We start from the raw sequence: 18,643 nt of genomic DNA, 5'->3' as shown, positions 1-18,643 counted from the left end.
CAGACACGAAATTCACAGCAGAAAACGAATTAGGGTACTCATAAGGAGAGGGAAAAGTCACATCGAGAGACGTTGCGGTGTATGTAATAGCCCCAGCTTAGTTGATCACGGTTGACCCGTTGGTGCCCGTGGGGTTGATGATCGTAGGGTTAGTGACCGCGGTGCCCGGGGGGTTGGTGATGGTGGGAGCGGTGACCGTGGTGCCGTTGGTAGTCTTGATAAAGGCCTGGTCAACTTCATCCGAGAAGCCACGAGTGGAGTTCCCAGTCACCTTGGACGTGCCGTTCGTGGGGACCGTGGTTGCGAGGCCAGCGGCACCAGCGGCACCAGAAGCACCAGGGGCGCCAGGAGCGTCAGGGGTGCTGGTGGTTTCATGGGGCTTGCGGGTAATAGCTTCCTGGGTGGGGATGTCGGTAGACTCCTTGGCGTTGCCAATGCTGAAGATGGGCGACTCCCAGCGCTCGCCCTTGGTAGCGAGGTCGGCATACTCGGTGGCCTTGCTGGAAACGCCGCCGGGCAGCTCGATGGACGGGAAGATGGAGTCGTGGAGAGTCATGACGGTCTGGACCTTGGTGTCACGCTTGACGATCTCCTCAGCCTTCTTGGCCTTGGCTTGCGTGCGAGCCCGGACGGCGTCGGCGTAGCGGGCGAAGATGCCCGGCGCGTTGTCGGGATCCTCACGGGCGGCCTTCTGAGCACGCTTGGCCTCGGTGTTAATATCGTGGGCGAAGGCGTCGGCGTCATTGAAGGCCTTGCGGATCTGCTCCTCCAGGACCTTCTGCAGAGCGGGACGGACCACGCGGAAGAGAATGGGCTTGAACGTCTTGAAGAGCATCTTGTGGTTGGACTTCTTCAGCTTGATGTCCATGTTCTTGATGCTCACGGACACGGTGTCCAGCTTGACGAAGTGCTCATTGTCCTTCTTCTGAGCGTTGGAAGCAGCAATCTTGAAGCTGATGCCTTCGCCACCGAGGAAGATGTCCATGACACCCCGGTCGGTGATCGAGGGGAAGCCCTCCTTCTTCTTGATGTAGTAGCTGACATCACGCAGATCGGCTTGAACGCCAGACCCAGAGATCATGATCTTGTTGTCCCGCTTGTTGCTGATCTTCTTGCGGCCCCAGCGGAAGTAGTTGTCACTGCCGAACTCGACAACGTTGGGCATCAGGTTGTCGCTTTCAATGACCAGGTTCTCGACCACGACGTCGACCATGGGATCGGACACCTCGATACGCGGGATTGGGACGTAGCGGACATTCTCGAAAATGCCTGGCAAAATGATATTGCCCACGTCCTTGAGCAAGTCCTGCTTGAACACCACTTCGCCGCCCGTGTTCCGGCCCAGGTCCTTGAAGAGCTGCTGGATCGACTCGGCGAGGGCCTTGTTTTGCGCGTCCTTGTCGAACTGATCCGCCAAGAACTTGATCTCATCCCCAATGCGGTTGGTGTGGTCCCTGTAACGCTCACGCAGCAGATAGCGGCCCTTGTCATACAGCTCATTCCATTGGCGGTTGGCCTCGTCCTCCATGATGAACCCTTGCTCACGCAGACATTTCCTATCTCATGTAAGTTACTCCAGTTGACCAGCGGATTGGATGGCACATACCTGATGTAGGTGTCCACGTTCTTGAACCATCCCCGCAGCTCGGGATCCTTGTCGGCATCAGTGTAGATCTTGTTCAAGGAGTCGAAGAAATCGCTCAAAGAGGTGTTGTTGGCGAAGCGCTCGATGAGAGTCTATGGACAATGGCAGTCAGCATTTACTCCTTGAATAGTATCGCGTGATGCAAAATACTCACCCGTAGGCAATTCTCAGCGGCCTGCACACTGTCGGTGCCGCGGAAGTCTTTCAGGTTGCCAGAGCTCTGCTGACCAACGGACTTGGTGTGGCCAGCATACTTCTCCGCAATGCTCAGCAGGGTTTCAATGGCTTGCTGGTAGTCAGCATGGCCCTGGACCTCAATGACCATCTTCTTCAGACGCCAGATGATCTGCTCGCGACGCTCCTTGGGAACCTTGTCGGACAAGTAGTTCTTGGTCTTCTCGGCGTATTCACGAGCCCGGCTATCCTTGCTCATGTCGGATTGGGCTACCGAGGCATCGTCATTGTTGGAAGCAATGCTCGACTTGTCCTTGGATCCGGGTTAGTCCAAACAAGCCGCTAGTTGGGGGGGGGGGGGGGGGGGGGGCAAGCATCACGTACTCCCTTCTTTCTCTGGAACTTGGACTTCATGTCCTCCTTGGAGATATTGGGCTTCTCGTGCCAGACGTTCGCCTCCGCAGGCTCGTCAATCTGCGCGAGCTGGTCTTCCGACGGACGGACCTGGTCGGCAGCCTTCTGCGACGCGTCGGCGGCGATGTCCTTGATGAGGACGGTGGCGTCGCTCACTGGAAACTATCAGTATTCAGATCCGCGCCAAGGGAGGATCAAGCATACGGATTTTGCGGAATTCGCCATTGGTGATCAGAAGCGTTCCCAGGGTCTTGAGACCCTCGACCGTCTTCTGGCCATCCTGCTTGCCGGTCTCCTTGTCGACGGGAACAGATGTGTTCAAGTTTCCGGCGGAGATCTGCTGGGACTGCCAGATGAACTCCTGCAGCAGTTCACCCTCGTTCTTCGATAGGAGCAGCTTCTTGGCCTGCTCGATGACATTGCGCAGATCCCTGACGAGAACCTTACCCTCGGCGGACAGCTCGGCCGGCGGGGAGGTAAGAACCTTGGATGTCAGGGCACTGTTCAGGGCGATATCGCATTGTTTGTTCTGTTCCCGGGAGACGAGTTAAGTCAATTCCAGAGTTCAGAGGGGTTTCTCATCGCAACCTACCGACGGCAGCTTGCTGTTTTTGAAGGCTACAAAAGCAACATGTGAGTGAAATGGTCGATTGGGTTCCCGGGTAGGATGCTTACCATGGTACATGCCAAACCATTGCAGCTTCTGGTTGATATCCTGCGCGAGAAAAACAAAAACAAAGTCAGCGCCATCGCGGGAACAGCAGCGGTTACACGGGCTCCACCGACCTTCTCCTTCTGCTTGGTGTCCGTGGGACGGTTCACAGCCTTGGAAGACATGATGGCGATGAATCCTGTAGGAGCCAAAGATGGAAAATGGAGGTTACAAAAAAAGAGCAGAACTGGGCAGGATTAGCACAGGCCCAGCGATGAGATGGGGGAGTATACGAACAGGGGAATTGGAATTAGGGGTTTGAAATACGGGAAGGGGGTATCACTGGAATGAAGGAAGGTATGTCAAGAGGGAAAATCTGGAGAAAGGGGGAAGGGGAGACCGAAGGGGGACAGGGCCATAATAAACGACCAGGAAAGGGATGACGAGCACCATGGTCAGTCAGTGATCCCTTCCCGAAGGGCGTGTTACTCTGCACTCTTAGTCAGGACCTGGCGAGAGTTGCAACAGCCAGCGCTGCCCAGATGGCTGATCGCCTGACGTCATGGTGTCGTGGCGCCGGAGACCTGGTTTGGTCCTGGACCTGGATCTCTGCTCCTGCCGACGAGGAAAAAAAAGGAACGGACACCATTGGCAGCAATTCCATGGCCGCCAGCTGGGCGGGTCTCAATGGTTCGAGAAACAGCAGGAATGTCGAGCAACGTCGCGTGCAACGAACCAGTCGAACGGCGACGACCGAGAACCAGCATCAGATCAGGGCCGATCGACAGAGCTTCCCAGATCGATCTTGGCACACGCGCCCCATCATCATCTTGTGGGGCCTTGTCTATCCTCCCCGCTGGCTGCATCAGATTGACGTCAATGAAACACACAGCCCTACTGCCGTCCATTCTAGACCAGGCGTCGAAGCAGCGCCCGGAATCACTGGTACGCTGGTCGGGCAATAGTGCGGTGGGCCACGGCGGTGGTGAACGAGTCGATCCACGCAGCGGGTCGGTCCCGGTCACCTGACTTGCATAGCCACGGGGAAAGCTCTGGCTGGACCATCAGCGTGTGGCGACGCCGTGCGGACGAGGAAAACCGGGTTCCGGAGGATATCCGAGAAAAGGACCCCCCTGAGGTGAGAAGGGAGCTCTGGATCGGTGCGGGTGTAGGTGGTGCGGACGATTCTTGGCCCGAGTCCCTGATTTCCGGTTAACTCTGGGTCGGTCGACTAGTGGCTATATGGTGTGTGACTATGCAGTTCCACTATGATCTCTTGTTCAATTGAACCTGATGAGCATGATTTATGCTACAGACTCTAATAGCTGATTCCCACGAGTCTCTGGGCTGGGGAGAGGAATCAACATATCCTGATGATGTGTTAGGCTCATTTATAGTAGTCCCACCGGACTGCAGCAGCTCCAGCAGACCGGGACTTACCCACCGGAGCTATCCACACCCGCAACCCGGAGACACGCCTCCACGGATATATATCTCCACCACACCCTCCTCGTGTTCACTCCCCCGCCCGCCCAACAACCTTGACCTCCGGCTGCCTTGAAAAGTTTCGGGCATTTGGAGCGCAGAGTGCTTATCTTATATGAATGTTTCGTTTGGACGGATGTTCGATCACAGCGGGATCCGCCGGGGCAGGAGGAGAAGGACGGGAAACCACCCTCATTCGAGTAGATCATTAGTGTAGATGGGTTCATTCTGGGCGTGTCTATAGACGTCTATCTGCATAATTCATTACATATTCGGAGAGTAATTACATCTCGTGCCGTCTGGTCTCCGCCTCCAGACAAGAGCTAAACCGCAGCGGGACAGAGGAGGAACCCTTCGAGGAGATCTGCACACGGCGATCGGGGCTCTCGCCAGCACTTCTCGTGCGACTCTCATCGTCCTCCTGAGCGAGTGGGTTGTTATGGTGGTAGGACAGGTCCACGAAATCCGACAGGTCGGTGGGCGCCGAATTGCTGCCTGACATCTCCGCGAAGACGACCAACTTGCCCAGAACGGCATATTCGAGTTTGAGTTTGATACTATAGCACATGGCCTTGAGGGTGACATGGATATCGAAAAGGCCGGAGTACTGCACGCCGATGATGGCGGCGTCCATGCAGACCATGATCATGTTGACCACGAGCAGCTGGATCAAAATGCCCTTGTAGTCGCCGCGCGGGCGGAGGTTGAGCAGACGGACTGCCTCCCAGGAGTAGATGGCGGACAGAATGACTTCTTGCAGAGAAAACCCCACAAGCTGGATGCGCTCGAAGACACTGAATCCTTTGCTGAACAGATCGGATTCATTGGAGTGGGAGCCGAGCTCCAGGACCGAGGCCGGGATGTGGAAGATGATGGCGCAGGTGATGATCATGGCCAGAGTGTATCGGAGGATGGCTGGGTTGTGCACGACGAGATGCAATCGCGACCACAGGACAAGGGACTGGCCTGTGACCATCCCGCACCACGCGATCAACTCCATCGCCACGGGGAAGAGGTTGTCGTAGATATTATAGATGATCAAGAGGTATCCCAGCGCAAAGGGAATGATGCTGATCGAGGCGATGAGCAGGCACCAGAAGTAGCACCCGCCATACCGCTTGAACGTCGTAAAGCAGAGGACGATAAGTTCCAGGGCATTGTACCACGCGATGGCGATGAAACACGCCGTGATCGTGTGTTCGGTGAACTTCCCAATCGTGGAACGTCGTGACAGGCTAAAGGGACTGTCGAATGTGTCGCCGGGGGACATGAGGGCATAGTTCCTGCCGCGAAGGGGTGGGGGAAGACGGGAAACGAAGAATCGAACACGCAAAACTCGAAAGCGAGGACGAGGGACAGAGCTCACGGAGTACACATCGGAGAGAGGAGAGAGGAGAGAGGGAGAGAGGCAAAAGGATTTGTAAGAGGAGAGAAAAGAAAGAGAGAAAGGAGACGAAAGAATTGGTTCTGGCGGATGAAGGGAACCGGTGCGAGTCAAAAATGGCCCGCCCAAGGCACAAGGGGTGGCGGATACCAGAGATAACGGGCAGGGCGGGACAGTGATTGGTGCTCAGTGCCGGGCGAAAAAGTGGAGTGGCCCTTAGTCTGCCAAAACCCTAATGCGCCATCTACGAATGAGGAAATTGGGGAGACAGCAGGCTGGGAGGGCATAGAAGATGATTACATTATGCTGGTCGTGACATCGATCCATCAAGGAAGAAGTTAATGATAAATGTCCAAGAATGTAGAGAAAAAAAAAACGCCTCCATAATAATGTAACATGGTATCCAAATAGCCCATCGGCCCGCTGTCCCACCGCTGCACCGGAAATCCAATGGAGCAGTGGGTTTAGGGGGTCGAGTCATCGCGATGGCTCGACCTGAAGTCGGTGGGCCGCAGTATCATCATGGAGTTTGATCTATCCGAACCCGAATCAGCAAGGGTAGAGCGTGATCAACCGATCATTTCAAACTCACCCTTTACAGGTTCGCGCCAACGGTGGCGACGACAGCGCCAACCGAGACGCCGGGGGCCGGGAGGCCAAGGCCAGCAACCAGGGCAGCGACCTCGGGGGACAGCTTGACGAGGAGCTGGCTGCTGTCGGTGTCGGTGACCTCGAGGAGCTGCTCCACGGGGGTGGCCAGGTCATCGACGAGCTTGCCGACGCCGTTGCCAGCGGTGGCAACAACGGAGCCGAGGGGAACACCGACGGAGGCCAGGCCAAGACCGGAGACCAGGGCAGCGACCTCGGGGGAGAGCTGGACGAGGAGGTGCTTGGCGTCAGGGCCGACAATCAGGAGGGTGTCCTTGACCTGTGGGGCGAGGCCACCGATGATCCGGCCGTTGCTGGCAACGTCACGCTTCAGGTTGGTGCCGAGAGTAGCAACGACCGAGCCGACGGGAACACCGACGCCGGGGAGACCAAGGCCAGAGAGGAGTCCGGCAAGCTCGGGGGACAGACCGACCAGCAGAGCACCGACATCAGTACCGAGGACGGTCACCAGGCCGTCGACGTGGGGGCCCAGGCCGGTGACAACACCGCCCAGAGAGCTGGCAGAGGCAACAACGGCACCCAGAGGGGCACCGAGGCCGGGCAGACCCAGGCTGCTGACGAGAGCAGTCACCTCGGGGCTGAGCTGGATCAGGAGAGAGCCAACCTTGGGGCCGGTCACCACCAGGATGTTGTCGAGCTCAGGGCCCAGGTCCTGGAGGAGGTGGCCGGTGGAACCGGTGGGCACGCGGCCGGCCTTCTTCTGCTCGGCAGCATCGGTCAGGTCCTGGAGGCTGCTGATGACGGGCAGCTTGTTCAGGTTGAGCTCCTGGGTGATGTCACCGATCTTCAGGTCCTTGGTGATGCTGTTCAGGTTCAGGCTCTTGGTGATGGAGCCCAGGCCGGGCAGGCTGGAGGCAGGGGCGGCAATGGCCGAAGTAGCCATGGCGGCCATGGCGGCGAAGAAAGAGGCCTTCATTGTGAATAGGGTGATATAGAGGGGTCTAAAAGAGTGACAAGAGTTTGATCAAAAGAATGACTTGTGTGGGTAGATGGCAGAAAAGAAAGAAAAAGGGAACACGAGCGAGGGAATAGGTTTTATACGGACAGCCTGCCAAGGGCTGACGGAGCAGTAGACTCCATTTAATCTTGTCCACCTGCAAAGTTTTGTCCATCGGGTTACTAGCAGGGCGGGTCAATCCCGTATCGTCACCAACTATTGACCAATGCTCTCAGGGCCCAGTGAGGAGTGGGACTATCTCCATCCTGTCACGCCTAATAATCACGCATGACGAAAAAAACGAAAGGCCACAGGACAAACGGTGCTGCATCTGTGGCGTATTCCTGCGTCCCGTTGCTCGAAGTACGTGTTGGATGATGGTTGTTTAGGGGCTATACTACGCAAGAACCACAACATCACCAAAACCCATCAGGAAAGTCAATACCGGCTCAATCTGGCGCGCTCATTCGATGGGGAATTGTTTGTTTATCCGGAGATAACCGTGCTAGCGGTCTTCACTGTGATGGGTTCACCTGCAAATTATGATCTACATACAGATTCAACTATGGGGACGAGAGTTCATGACTATCGTCGAAGCTGTCTTCTGGTTAGCCAGAGCTTGTCCCGAACACATCCGTGTGGGCTCGATAGGGTGCCATATCGGGCGCAAGCAGATCACTCTGATCGTCATGGCACAGTAGGAAAAAAAAAAACAAACAAACAAAAAGGGTCGCGGAGGAAAAACCGGTAAGCAGGGGCGGAGCGGAGAACGGGATCCTTCACCCTCCAGCATGTATTATGTTTACATGCAATACATAGTCTCTTGTAATTATTCCGCACAAGATTGACTCCTGAGGTGGAATAATAACCAAAATTGGGGCCAAGATCGCAGCATCAAGATCGATGTGCTCATTATTTGGAATGCCGAAGCGTTCATCTCCTTAGGTTCGACGCCAAATAGTACAAGCTCGAACCAAGGAACATTACCGCCAATCAGCCCGGAGCTACCCTTCCCATATGCCCGGCATGGTTAGATCTGCCAGGGCTTTGTTGCCGCGATTCCACTTCGCTCCACGGGGGGAGCGTCCTAAGAAAAAACCGGCCACACATAAATCTCCGAGTGGCTCCGAGTGGATCGGGTCCCTTTGGCAAGTTGGTCCCCTTTTATGGATACCTACGTACTTCAGCTGCCCTGCTCAAGCCACTTCACTCCATACCTACCGGTACGGTGGTTATGAAGATCCTCTCCGATCTTGATTATCCACCGCAAAGCTTAGGCGCCACTGCATCATGTCCGGCCGATTCATCTGGCCCTGGCTCTGGAAAGGAGGGTCGGCCCTGATCCGCACGACCTTGCGAGATTTATTGTGGGTAGGCCAGCGAGATCACAAACTCAGGAACTCGGCTCGATCCGTAAACTCACAACAGACACATCTTGAACATAAAAGAAAGGTCGCTCCTCCTGTTCCCTCTCACCGTATGCGTACCTGTCTTCCGGGCCGTGTATCGGCACCCACGAGGCTAGCGCAAGATCGTGGCGCCCCTTTAGACCCTTCCCCCCAGTTTTGGTAGTTAAATACATGTTAACTACCGGCAGAAGTACCAATACTGAAATGGACCCTCTCGGCAATAACAGGGCGGACGGACCATCCCCATCAAAAAAGGGTTCAGGAGCCGTGTCCCGTCGTCCGCGCTCGTATTCAGCACAATTGGGACCCTGATAAGGCCCCCATCGATGGGTCGGTCCCCAGACAGCCCGGAGCTTTTTTACTTTCTCAGCTGTGTCCCCATCGTTGCCACCGACCCGGCAGGATTTAGTTCGCCTGACTGAATGCCGACCCCCCGGGAATTGGCGCTGTGAATGGCGTACCTGGCGTTACCCCTGTCGCGCTTGTACTAATGGTATCTTTTCTCGTCAGGGACGGGACGAATAGTACATAGACCCCTTTATGCTGTCCCATAGTTCATCAGACATGCATATTGCCTTTATGAGTTGCATTCCCGTATGGCCCAAGGTTCACTAGCTTGCGAGGAAAGCCCGACGGAACTCGTTCGGACCGGAAATCCGCTGAGAAGGGAAAAGGGTAAACTATGGCTCTTGGTTCTGGATGATAATAAGGTTGCGTGCGCCTGGCAATGGGTTCTGGCCACGAGGGCGTGTCGCATACTGATGCCCCAGGCTTGGTTCCAGGGTTCAATTCCGGTCCGTTTCCAGATAAATACTACTGCCAGCCCCTTGAAAGGCTTGAGAGCCCATAGTTTGTTGATCGACACACACGGGGGGGCTACCGAGATGTATATCTCTGCACTACTGCATTGCCTTTTAACTCCCTGCTGCAATTATTTTGTGGCCCCAAGTGATAGTGACGTTGTTATTATTATTGGAGAGTTTATTGATCGAAACGTTGCTGTTCGCAACGGGCGATCCTCGGCACGAGTCCAGTCCCTCACTTTTCGGGGAAATGGATCGATCACTTGTAACAGACTAATGCGTTACAGAACCGTAGAAAAGTGATTGACTCCTCATATTCAACAAACCGGGGTATTTGGCAGAGGCATATCGGTCGTAACAAAAAACTAACAAACCCACAGCTTTTATTATCTTCTCCCTCCCAGCTATCCCAGGTGATACGCCGAGTACCCATTGCCGGCCAGCGGCAACCCCGACGACGGCGCCTGCGTGTAGATCCCCTGGCTGGGCAAATACCCTACGGAACTTTGGACCAACCGCTCCTCCAACGGCGCAGACGACTGCTCAAACTTCTCCAGCAGATATGACAGGTCCCACTTCCGGGTGCTGTATTTCATCAGGTCGCGCACGTACGCCAGACAGCGGATCGCGCGAGGACGGCAGTTGATACGGTCCTCCTCGCCCAACATCGGCGGGTCAGGCGTGCCGGCTGGCACCGGCGGAGGAAGGGGCACCACCGGGCTCAGCAAGAGATCGAAGTTTTCAGACAGGACCTCGACGAACTTTTGGCCTACCTGGTATACGCGTTGGATGTCGAGGAAGGTCACGAATGGTAGAATGCTGGGGTTTTCCAGTACCTGGTGGATCTGACTGATGTAATCCATGGATCGGTCGAATAGGAGAGCCTTGTTGTAATCGCACAGGATAGGGTATCGATGAGAAGGCGACAACAGGATGATCATGGTGTATAGCAGTTCGAGTCTATACAGGAGGGAAAAGTGGCTGGGTGCGTTCTTGGGCCGCTGGTGGTACCAGTCTCTCACCCGAGAGCACAGAGTCCATGTCATCAACAAGGACTGTGGGGACGGATCGCGCCCACTGCAATACATTTCCTGGTATCCATTCGACAGAATTTGTCTGATTTTCACAATGTGTAATGCCGGCACTGGGCTTCGCAAGAAGAAAGGGCTTTCGTCGGCTGTGGAGCGACCGGACGTGCTGTCAGTCAGCAACTCGACATTCACGGAGGCATCCGAGAACGAAAAGGTTCGTCCCAGGGCGGTACTCATTCCTCTAAAATCAGAGTCAGTATCTGCATCGTAAAGAGGTCAAAAATGAAACCGACCTGTCGAGACTATATATACAATGGAACACGCGGCGGCGAATGTCCAGCCGGTCTGCGTTGGATAGCACCTCGGCGGGAGGATCCTGATGCAGACCCAAGTCCACCATGACCCTCACAGCCATTCCAACGAGATACCAGCTCCGAAAGCGCCCTGGGTCAACCAGGGAGTACTGAGCGAGAAGCAGGATGGACTGTATCCCCGAAATAGAGCCCGGGCGAAGAACGTCTTCGGAGTATTTTAGAGCCTCTGACACTAAAGCTAACGCTCGTTTGTGGCATTCATCATTATTGTGATATGACACCGAGGCCGACGCAATGGCGAGAACCATGCGCAGCATCCATTGGTCAAATGGTTTGGCGAAGCGGCCTTGCGACTGATACACTGCATCCACCGACGTCCAGAAGTTTGTCTCGACGAAGAAAGGCAGCTGGATGAAGATATTGTCAAAGTAGTGCTGGAGCAGGGGCATGGCTTCATGCCGCGCAGGAAGCGAGTGTGACGGGGGTGGTGGCGGCGGCAGCTCCACGATAGCGACCGAGAGGAGCAGGTTGGCGAAGGAGGTGCTCGAGGTGATGCCGTGAAAGTCGCGTGAGGTCGCATTGACTGATCTGAGGACATGTATATATTAGACCATTTTCTATGAGACCCCCGAGGTGTGTACCAACAGGAAGCCAAAATCTCCCACTAGATCATCAATATCTGAGGCCTCTCTGCGATGGGCTGGGCCCGGCGGACCAGCCGATGCAGTGGAGGTAATGGACACCTCCCGCGCAATGGTGTTGCTGCCTTCTGCCGAGAGCAAGTCCTGGCGGGCCCGGAGTCGGGCGACCTTCTTCTCCAATTTCTCACAGTAGCCCTCCAGCGAGGCCACATAGCTCCTCTCTTTGCCTTTGGCGAACTCATCACTGGCCCCAGAGCAGCTGCTGGCTTTCCCGACGCGTTCGCAGGCCGAGCAGGCGGGGAGCTTGCCGTCACATTTGATCTTCGCCGTGCGACATCGCGAGCAGGCGGCGACCGGGCGGCTGACTTTGAGCAGCGGGTTGTCCAGGAAGGTCGTGGCAGTTGCGGGCATGGCTGCTCATTCTCTACACTGATAGTGTCAGCGAGGGTTCGCTTTGATGGGAAAATCCCCAGCACGGGGACTAGCCATGAAGGCAGCCGGGCGGCATAGCAATTCTGGCCGGGTAGGCACACCCGAGGGCTGCACAGCATCCACGTACGGAAGATGTATGTTGATATATTTATAAAGTCCCTGATTGATCCTTCGTCGGCGCCAAAGGAGGACCTACATGAACCTGGGGGCGTTTTAGCGATTGCATGAGAATATAAAGAGAGGCTCAGCCTTTACCCGAGAGAGGTAGTTGTAGAAGGTCCGATGAGGATGAGGATTGTCGTGTGTCTGTGTCGGGCGGTAGGGAGGCTGGTGTTATGGCGGGAGAGAATGTGGATGTGAGTAAGTGGAGGAATGAATGATGTGCCGCGATCGACCTGAGGGGCGTCAGGCACTTTCACCCCTCCGTCATTGCCGTTTGCTGGCCTCGGATGTAGCCATTGCATATTCCTAGTCTTCCTTCTCTCCTTCTTCGGTTCTTCCCTTTTCGCCTAATTTCAACCATTTTCACTTCCTCTCAGCTGCCTTCTCACCTTTATCTTACCCGCTCGACCCAACCGTGGGCCATCGCTTCCAAAGCCCCATTCTCCATCGATCCAGATCTGGACCGAGGCAGGGCTGGCTGGCTGGAGCCCAACTTTCTGGTTTCCGACTGTACACTGTCGGCTCCCGAAGCTCGAGAGTCCTTTTGAGGCATCCCTCCACAGCATCCGTACCCTTACCCCTTGCACCGCTGTCTCGCTTGCCGTCCCTTTATCCGACCGCCGCTTCGGCACACGCCTGGCCCCAACCGAGCATGAAGGATCATGTCGACGGCCCCCGCTATACTCGATCGCGTGTCTTTCAGACCCTTTAAAGAAGTATTTACCCGGCCCATGCGACTGGGTTTTGGTGCGCAACGTCGCTGGATCTGGCGAGCACTCGAGCAATGATCCAGTCACGACCGGGCACCTCCGGTGGATTCGCCGGGCAGCAATCTCCAGGCGAATCGTACACCCTCGAACTGCCAGATGGTCGCATCGCGCACACCCTCACGGCCTGTACGAGGTGTAGACAGGTATCGTGGAGCCACCACACCACTCGTAACCCCATCAACTGACTCGTACTTTTTCCAGCGCAAATCCAAATGCGACCCGGGAATCCCTCGATGTGCGCCCTGCGTGCGAAGCGATGCCAAGTGCGTATACTATGATTCCACTCGAGACACCACCATCCCGCGGACCTATATTGTGTCCCTCCGAGAGAAGGCGCGGAAATTAGAGAGGGAACTTGCAACGGCGGAGAAACAGATTCAGCATTCTGCCGATGCCGAATTGATGGTCCGGGGCGCAGGTCGCATCCGATTCCAAGAGAATGACGAACCGCGATATCTTGGGGCCTCCAGCGGGATTGCCATCACCCGGTTGGTCATGGAAATGGCCAAACAGAACACTGATTCGAAGAGTATCAAAGACGTGGTGCCCGACTTCACGGCCCAAGAGATAAAGGCGGCCTTTGCACAGGAAGATTCGAAGCCAACCTCGAAGGTATACCCTATGATCAGCTCGATCCCTCAAGCCAATCTGCCTCCGCAGAATTTGACGTGCAAGTTGATCGATTTGTTCATCGCGAAAGGTACGTGGGTCTTCCAGGACCTGGGATCCAACCGGTCTCTTGTGCAAGTGCTTGAGACTGATTGGCTCTATACAGCACAAGCCTTGCTTCCAACTCTACACGAGCCCACATTTCGGCAAGATGTGGAAGATGTCTTCAACGGATCCAATGATCCCTGCCAGAATTTTCAACTGCGGATGGTCATTGCCATCAGTATGCAAAAGCTTAGCCCACAATATGCCGGCTTAGCCGACAGTTACTATCTGGCTGCCTTGCCTTTCCTGGAGCCGACCTTGAAATTAATGGACCTGAAAGCCTTACAATGCCTTGCGCTGATTGCACAATATTCCATACTGACACCCACCCGGACAGCATCGTATTGGGTCACAGGAATGGCCGTGAAACTGTGCCAGGAATTGGGCTTTACCGAAGAGGCTACCATCACCAAATCCAGAAGTGGGAAACCTTTGAATCCCCTGGAGATTGACATGCGCCGAAGGTTATTTTGGATCGTATCGTCAATGGAATTGGGGCTCTCCCACAGCCTTGGTCGCCCAAACTGCAACAGTGTCAGCCACGATCATATCAACGTGAAATTCTTCGAGTTGGTGGACGACCGCCATATCACATCCGAGGGAATTGTCCCAGGAGCCAAGCCCGTCCTGCCCAAGTGTATCGCAATCCACTTTTTCAAGATGCGACTGCTGCAGATGGAGGTTCGGCGGATGCTTTACCTCAACAAGCGCGACACCCCGGCCGATGATCAAGATCCGTGGTTCGCCCGAATGTTGGCTAAAATCGACCACTGGGTGGCATCGTGCCCCAAACATGATGATGGCAGCGGGCTGAACGCGCAATGGTATGGATTCCAAGTAGACTCTACACAATATTTTCTGTGGTTGACTCATTCGCGGCAAATAGGTTTCAAGGCAGGAGAAACACAATTGTGATTCTCATGTATCGGCCATCCCCCCAGGTGCCTGAGCCATCCGTCAACGCTGCAAAAATATGCTATGATGCGGCCGTCTTCAATGTTGCCATGCACCGGGAACAGATGGTCACCAGCTCTGTTGACATGACCTGGATCTTCACCCAATCCCTTTTCATGGCTTTGAATACCGTCTTGTGGACCCTTTCATATCCTGAAATCCGAAAGGAGCACCCGATGGAGGAAGTCCAAGGTCATCTGGACACCGCGCTTGAGGTGATCGTCTTTGCGGCCGAGAGGTGGCCAGGCGTCGAGTCGGCCTTGCTTCTCTACAAACGTCTTATCATTGCTTGTCTCAAGGCCTACAACACCGAAGAGTCGTTTGTTGTGCACTCGCCTTCCAACCATCCGACCCCGACTTCATCACTGGGCCTCACGACCCCACCACCAATGTCAAGCCCTTCAAGTTCCACGACTGCCTCTCATTATTCAAAAACCCATCGGGCCAACCCGTCTACGGGTGATAATTCCTCGATCGGTGTCTTTTCAAGGGGCCCATCCGCCGATCCAGCCCCTTTTACTCAAGAGACCACGCCTCCGATCATGGCTCATGATCATTTCAAATCTACGCAAGTTTCGCCAGTGGCTCCTCTGTTCGGAATGCAAGCCTCGCCTACAGCTCAAGGCCTAGCAACTCAGTATCCGCCCCAAACATACAGTGCGCCGGCCGCCGTGTATCCGGAATCCTCCATCGATCCCAATACCCCTTATAACACGATGCCTTCGGTTGTCCCGGGTCTTCAAGGCTGGGATCCTCATTTCTCGCTGGCCTCGACGACCGCGAGCCATCTGGCGTACATTGACGCCACCTGTGATCCCATGAATTGGACGGCCTCTATCGGCGATCAGTACTCTCAATATTTCAATGAGCCATTCCCCGTGCCTCCCTGGCGGGAGCGTACGCTCAGCCAGCAGGAACAGATCGAGCTCATGGCGTCGCTCGAGCAGAATATTCCCGATGTATCTGCTCAGTTGGTGAACGAGTCCAATGCATTCTATCAGTCATGAGCAGACTTGAATGGCGCTATAAGTCAGGTGTATCCGAAGATGAGCTTTTTTTTAAGTAGTATTTACAGGATGTCTATTATCTGGAAGATTCTGCTACAGATACTGTACCTCCTCGCCATAGTCGCGTTGCCAACCAGGCTGGCCTCAGCCCACTTTGTATGAGTTGGACATGATTGACGAACCATGTTTTCATGATCAATCAAGAGATTTACGTTGTTTAGTTCTGGTGTATAGTTCCATACCTACACCTATTTATTCCTATCTACACAGTAGTAACTCGCCGAGTTTGGCGGTCCGTAAGTGTGGTTCCGCGTCACGTGCCAACCCTCTTTGCTCATCCTCAGCGCCTCACTGGGCTTGCCCATCCCCGTCTTCAACCTCACCCGCCTATCCCACCCATCCGCCCATCCCGTTCTCCATCTCCTGGGATCTCTTTCGTCGCCCTGGAATGCATACGATCTAAGCCGGCCGTGGAACGACTTGCTCGCCCGCCTGAGCGCCCGTTGACCGGGTCCCCCCCTCCTCTCTCCAGGCCCAGCGCTCGTATCAACCTTGACAATTCGGACTCGCTGTTGTCGACGGTGGAACAAGGGCTGCCTTGGCTCTGAATATCTGTGCATGCTAACCTGCCCCCTGGACGCTCATGTCTGATCGCACCTCGTCGACCTTCCGAGCAGGACCTCTTTCACCCTCATCACCCGCTTCTGGTGCTCTGAAAGAGAGCCAACGGCATCCTGTTGCTTCGGATCACGTTCCCCAGACCCCGACATCTCCTCCGTTGATGTCGGTCAGCGATCAAAGTCATGTCTCCAACTTCGCATCCTCGCAGACATCACCAAATCAGACGACCGCCCAACATCCGAACGTATCTTCCCCTCCATCCTCCACACCGATGTCTACCCAGGTCTCTCAGCAGCCGGCTATGAGCACGACGAACTCATTTCCCACTCCCGCCAGCAGCGTGAGTGGTCACCCAGCGAATGTGATGTCCACCGAGGAGACGATGCAGGACTCGACAGGGAATTCAAATCAACAAGCAACTGAACATAGGCGGACCGACCACGATCGGCAACCCGAAGCAATGAATCCAGCGACTGGCATTCACAATTTTGCCACTGAACCCAACCAGGGCGCAGCAGATGTGGATGCCATGGACGTGGATAAGGAATCTCTTCACCGTCCCGTCATCCCTGGCTTGGATTTTCTTCAGAAGAACTTCACCTCGGCTTTCCATCTTTGCAAAAGCTGTAAGGACTCCCTGAAATTGACCATGATTTTCCCCTGCAGGGTGATTCCTGCTGCATCTTTTGGGAATCAAAGCTTTGTTAACACTGTCTTCTTCGTTCCTTGATAGCGCCTACTGTCACTGGTCCAGATCCTTCATTGGATTTGATCTCCCTCTACGGGTTAGGCCCGGTCGCGCAATCGGTAGCAAGGGTGGACTCCACAACTGGAGATAAGATTAACCGGCTGCGGAAGTCTTACGAAGGAAAGCTCAAGGGCTTGGGGCTTGCGGGTCGAAACAAACCAGTGAAACAGGAGCCCGGCGCTCCTGGCAGTTTGAGACACTTGACCTTATGGCCCGAGGAGGAGTGGCAGAATCAAAAGGTTTTTGGGAAGGCGATAAAGGTCGCAGATATGGACTCGGAACTGCAAAAGCTCCAGACCAGAGCTATGCAAATGGAGCCTGGCGCGGTCCCCAACAACGATTTCTGGGAGGATGTCTTGGGTCATGAGAAGCCTGCTAAACCACAGGTATCTGGTGACACCGGAAAGAAGACTGCCCCTACTCCAGCTGCAGGCCAGTCAGTCAATCAGTCGTTCGGAACGCCCCGGTCTCATCTAGAGACAGAGACAGAGCGACCCCGGCCGACTCGAGGTCGCAAGAGACATTATGACGACAACAGTTTCGTCGGATACGGCGAGGGTTACGCTGATGACGATACCGATGCTGGATTCTACTCAAATGGCGAGGGAACGGGGAAGAAGAAACGAAAGAAGGTAAGTAGAAAGGATCCCGACATTGAGTTCCAGGTGACTAATAGCCTGGGAACTAGGACCACGTCTCCAAAGTGTCGACACCTCTCTCCGAACGAGGCGGGAGCTACGGAGTCGGCATGTTTGGCATTGGAGCCAGATGAAGATCCCAGACCTCCTTTCTTTCTTTGTCTCCATCAAGCCCCCATAGCAGCCACATGAGCCTGAGTCTGAGCGAGACTCCTCCGACACTGGTTGCGAGTCCCCGCCCGCATTTGACAAAGCGGAGTTTGGATCAATACTCTCGAACCGAGGTCTATGGGACCTTTACAAGAGGGCTACTGGTCATTCCACCGTGTCTACCGCGAACTTGAGCTACCTCAAAAGTTGTTCTTGTTATTTCTTATTCTCTTTTTCCTGCGTGGCCCAGGGCAAAGCACTGCCTTTAACCTGCGGTCTTCTCTGCATTTTCTTCGTACATGTTGCATCACGGTGCTGGATATACCCGGCTTCATCTATTGGACGGCGTTTTCGGCTGGGCGGGAAAGCAAGTATTCCAACGTGAATACCGTTGCATTTTCCTTTTTTTGTTCTTTGCTTTCTGCCATGCCCTTTTCTTTCTGCTTTCTGCTTGCGACTGTTCTTCAATCTTTCCTGCGACCTTTTCCCGCTTTATCTGTACTGGTTGGTTAGTTTTCTTTCTTTCTGCCAAAGCTGCACTGCAGTCCGTTTTTGTGCTCGAGGTTTTTTTCTTTCACATTCTGGTATCCCGCTGGAATGGATCCGGTCGTGCTCTTTTACCATTATCTCGCGTTAGTGCAGTGGAAGGGAAAGAAAGCCCTCTTTCTTACCCGACAGTCCGTTGCAGCGCCAATGACCCCTATTTCTGGGAAGAGGCCTAGCGCTTGATGAGCATATTCACAAAAGCCCCTTCACAACCCAAGACATGACGGAATGGGATGCCTTTGGATTGTTCCAGTGCTTTTGAAGGATTGGCCTCGTCGGTGCGAAGGGGATCAAATAATGTACTTCGTGATCGCGCTGCTGATATTGGTCTAAAGACCTAAGG

At 54.7% G+C, this 18,643-nt stretch overlaps 6 protein-coding genes across 6 annotated transcripts; 2 read left to right on the top strand and 4 right to left on the bottom strand.

Annotated features, from left to right (window-relative positions):
- Positions 1–97: 97 nt before the first annotated feature.
- Positions 98–3,070, bottom strand: PFLUO_LOCUS8891 (uncharacterized protein; the record flags this gene model as incomplete). The annotated part of the gene is made up of 8 exons (XM_073786664.1): positions 98–1,556; positions 1,607–1,737; positions 1,800–2,132; positions 2,204–2,388; positions 2,438–2,762; positions 2,826–2,851; positions 2,909–2,948; positions 3,020–3,070. 8 exons carry the CDS (start codon positions 3,068–3,070, stop codon positions 98–100), a joined length of 2,550 nt encoding a protein of 849 aa, XP_073642898.1.
- A 1,583-nt stretch (positions 3,071–4,653) lies between these two features.
- PFLUO_LOCUS8890 (uncharacterized protein) lies at positions 4,654–5,640 on the bottom strand (the record flags this gene model as incomplete). Its single annotated transcript, XM_073786663.1, has 1 exon — positions 4,654–5,640. One exon carries the CDS (start codon positions 5,638–5,640, stop codon positions 4,654–4,656), a length of 987 nt encoding a protein of 328 aa, XP_073642897.1.
- A 709-nt stretch (positions 5,641–6,349) lies between these two features.
- PFLUO_LOCUS8889 (uncharacterized protein) lies at positions 6,350–7,339 on the bottom strand (the record flags this gene model as incomplete). Its single annotated transcript, XM_073786662.1, has 1 exon — positions 6,350–7,339. One exon carries the CDS (start codon positions 7,337–7,339, stop codon positions 6,350–6,352), a length of 990 nt encoding a protein of 329 aa, XP_073642896.1.
- A 2,637-nt stretch (positions 7,340–9,976) lies between these two features.
- On the bottom strand, positions 9,977–11,969 carry PFLUO_LOCUS8888 (uncharacterized protein; the record flags this gene model as incomplete). Its single annotated transcript, XM_073786661.1, has 3 exons — positions 9,977–10,844; positions 10,897–11,505; positions 11,563–11,969. 3 exons carry the CDS (start codon positions 11,967–11,969, stop codon positions 9,977–9,979), a joined length of 1,884 nt encoding a protein of 627 aa, XP_073642895.1.
- Positions 11,970–13,018: 1,049 nt separating this feature from the next.
- PFLUO_LOCUS8887 (uncharacterized protein) lies at positions 13,019–15,597 on the top strand (the record flags this gene model as incomplete). Its single annotated transcript, XM_073786660.1, has 3 exons — positions 13,019–13,048; positions 13,124–14,460; positions 14,523–15,597. The coding sequence occupies 3 exons, from the start codon at positions 13,019–13,021 to the stop codon at positions 15,595–15,597; spliced, it is 2,442 nt and encodes an 813-aa protein (XP_073642894.1).
- A 643-nt stretch (positions 15,598–16,240) lies between these two features.
- Positions 16,241–17,738, top strand: PFLUO_LOCUS8886 (uncharacterized protein; the record flags this gene model as incomplete). The annotated part of the gene is made up of 3 exons (XM_073786659.1): positions 16,241–16,844; positions 16,952–17,598; positions 17,655–17,738. 3 exons carry the CDS (start codon positions 16,241–16,243, stop codon positions 17,736–17,738), a joined length of 1,335 nt encoding a protein of 444 aa, XP_073642893.1.
- Between the last annotated feature and the right edge of the window lie 905 nt (positions 17,739–18,643).

This window comes from Penicillium psychrofluorescens (genome assembly GCF_964197705.1).
Source record: "Penicillium psychrofluorescens genome assembly, chromosome: 6".
NCBI lineage: Eukaryota > Fungi > Ascomycota > Eurotiomycetes > Eurotiales > Aspergillaceae > Penicillium > Penicillium psychrofluorescens.
The sequence above is the reverse complement of the archived record's forward strand: the minus strand, read 5'-3'. Positions and strand labels throughout refer to the sequence as shown.